Source organism: Limulus polyphemus, unplaced genomic scaffold (assembly GCF_000517525.1).
Source record: "Limulus polyphemus unplaced genomic scaffold, Limulus_polyphemus-2.1.2 Scaffold1934, whole genome shotgun sequence".
Taxonomy (NCBI): domain Eukaryota; kingdom Metazoa; phylum Arthropoda; class Merostomata; order Xiphosura; family Limulidae; genus Limulus; species Limulus polyphemus.
The window spans coordinates 182,902-186,007 of record NW_013667544.1 but is presented as its reverse complement, the minus strand read 5'-3'; the positions used below and the strand labels follow the sequence as shown (position 1 = coordinate 186,007).

General features: G+C 31.7%; 1 protein-coding gene across 1 annotated transcript in view; it reads left to right on the top strand.

Moving 5' to 3' along the window:
- The window catches only part of LOC106465410 (moesin/ezrin/radixin homolog 1-like), a 64,883-nt gene that overhangs the window by 34,817 nt on the left and 26,960 nt on the right, over positions 1-3,106 (top strand). The window contains exons 5-6 of the mRNA XM_013925636.2: positions 1,379-1,548; positions 2,141-2,224. Coding sequence (XP_013781090.1) covers positions 1,379-1,548; positions 2,141-2,224 — 254 coding nt within the window. The remainder of the gene's footprint in view (positions 1-1,378; positions 1,549-2,140; positions 2,225-3,106) is intronic.

Below are 3,106 nucleotides of genomic sequence, written 5' to 3'. Positions count from 1 at the left end.
CTTGACTTTCTATTGGTTATAGGTAATATATAATGAAACGTACGAGAGAACTCAACGAATTGTGAAGGAGAGGATGTGACAGGTGGGTGTGGCAGGAGGGATCTGATTTTCTGTTGATAGCTCTGTAACCAAACAAAATTGAAGGCTGTAAAAATTATGGTTTGTTTGAGCAATAACGATTTTATAGTGAGTATTTTATGTCCAATTTCCTACATTTTCAAGGGGGTGGTGGATAAAATAGAGATGGTGAAATGCTAAGACAAAATGTGTCACATGGGTCATACTTGTGGAAGTTCAGGATTTTTTTTTATATTGTCCTGTAGAATGAAGAACTTAAAACTTGTATGCTATTAAAATATGGATTATTAGCTAACATTTTATAACAAACAAGATGTAGTTTAATAAAATTTTGAATGTAAAACACTAAAACCTTGTGTCGTGCAGTAAAGGGTACTCGTGGGCGAGAGGGATAATTTTGTACATGCTAACATTCTTAATTTATTGATATGTTTATGATGCAGTCTGTCAATAACTTCAGGTTTATATCCTTTTATCTCTGGCTAACGTGTGTTAAGAAACTTAAATGTGCTTTCACATCACAATCATAAGTGCTTATTTTTAAGGCTTTAAACACAAATGTGGAAAAGATGAATTGATTTATTGTCTATGGGTGATACGATGTATTGTGTGGTGGTACTGCCAAAGAAAATAGCTTTCTATAAAAAGAAGTCAAGAGTCATCCATTGTCCCATTTGACGATAACATCTAAGAAATTTAGCTGACCCTCTTTTTCCATCTCTAATGTAAATCTGATGGTAGGACTAATCGAGTTAAGATGTTTTTCAAATTCAAATAAAGTATCAGTGTCATTCCACCACATGTTTTTGGCATGCACTCGTGGACACAAAATCCATCCACCTTCTCCACATTTGTTTAGAGCCTTAAAAATATGCACTTATGATTGTGATGTGAAAGCACAGGTAAGTTTCTTAAAACATGTAGCCAGAGATAAAGGATATAAACCCGAAATTATTGACAGATTGCATCATAAACATATCAATAAATTAAGAATATTAGCATGTACAAAGTTAAAGGGAAAATGTAAAGTTGATAACGTGAGAGTTTGTTTGCCATATTCTCAAGGCTCATCTACAAGAAAAGGTAATATATTGAAACTACTAGGTATAATGTGAAGCTTTTTATTTCTAAGAGAAATCCTTTTTGTTTCTTATGTTTGTTATGATTTTCTTTTCAGATGGCATTGTACTAGAGTGCCATGACTAGATAAGCTATTTGTAAAAAAAGAAGTTGTACAATTTCTGTTTGCTAAGTAATATCTTATTTTTATTTTTAAAAATTCCTAATATTTCTTCCCTAGAGATTATTTTATCTTCAAGTAAAAAATGGAATACTGAATGATGAAATTTACTGCCCACCAGAAACATCAGTTTTGTTAGCTTCCTATGCTGTACAAGCTAAATACGGTGACTACAACTCTAGTAACTATTCCCCAGGAATGTTTGAAAATGATCGACTACTTCCCCAGAGGTAAGATATGTCTTTTACATATATGAAAAAATGTTGCCAGGAATTTATCAGAATTATTACCTTCATCTGCAGAAGTAAGCTGCGTGTCTGTAGTATATTACAGTTGAATTAGTTATGCAGGAGAAAAGTTTAAAATATTTTTTACATATTAGTAACAAATTTTATTTGCAAAGTGAATGTGGGTTGCTGAAACTATCATACACATTTTTTTTCTTTATAAGATTCTTATTTATAAGTTTATAAATATAATTAAGTTTCAGGAAATGTATTTGAATTACTTGTAAAAATAATAAGAATTTTAAAGAGGGGATCATGAGTACTTCTATCATTAAGTAATATGAAGCAACAAATAAGTCTGAGAATTTAGATATGTAATTGGATTGTGCATAGGACTGGTAAGCTGTTTTTTATCAGGTTTTTGTAAACAATTTTATTAATTTTGTTTTCAGTGATATTTTTGGCTTTTAATTCAGTAATAAATTATTTTGTGTTAAGGAGGTTTTTGTAACAATGTAAGATTTGATCTGAAATGGGGTTTAGTGTTATAGGCATAGACAATTACTTGTTAACTCTATAATGTACTGTTTTGCAGAGTTATGGACCAGCACAAATTGAGTAAGGAGATGTGGGAAGAAAGAATAGCAAATTGGTGGATGGAGCATAAGTCAATGCATAAGTATGTACTTGTTCCTAGTGCTGTTCAGTTAGTAAGTGTAAATTTCACTTTACAGCTGTGAAATTAATCTTAGTAAGTTTCCAGTTCCACAACATAGCTGTAAATATAGTAAGTAACTGCTGTTCTGAAATTAATATTTTACAATTAAGTTGTGAATTTAATACTTTTAAATGTCAAAGTTTTACATTACAGCTGTGAGTTTGAGCTTAAACAGTAATCTCAATTTTACATTAGTATTTTGAATATGTAATTAATTTCCAAGTTTCATATTAGAGCAGTAGTGTTAGTCTTAGTAAGCTCACAGTTGTACATTAGAGCTCTGAAGTTAGTTCATGTTAGTTTATGATCTCACAGTATCACATTATGGCTGAGAAGATAGTCTTTGTGAGTTCACAGCTTCACATTACAGCTGAGAAGATGGTCCTTCTAAGTTCACAGTTTCAATATGGTACTTCCCTCCACTCACAAGATTAGCTATTCCCATTCATCGCTACCATCTATATGCAAACTTTTTTATTACGCATGCTATAAGCCTTCTGCACCCCCTGTTGATTCCAACCTGTGTCTCATGCAAATGATCATGCATCACTTCTCCACCAATAGGAGAATAGTACACTCACGTGATGCATGTGACTCCCTTTATGCACCTCTACCAAATTATCACTTCTCATTTTTACATTATCCCAATCAATAACACGTTTAGAATTCCCCATGTTGTGCCAAAGCCAATTCACCTGTTTTTTATTTATCCACTGCATTTTGATGTTCTTTTATTCTAAATTGTAAATGCCGACTTCTCTGTCTAATATCTCTTAGACCACAAAACAAGTACATGAAGTTTTATATATATATATATATATATATATATATATATACACTATT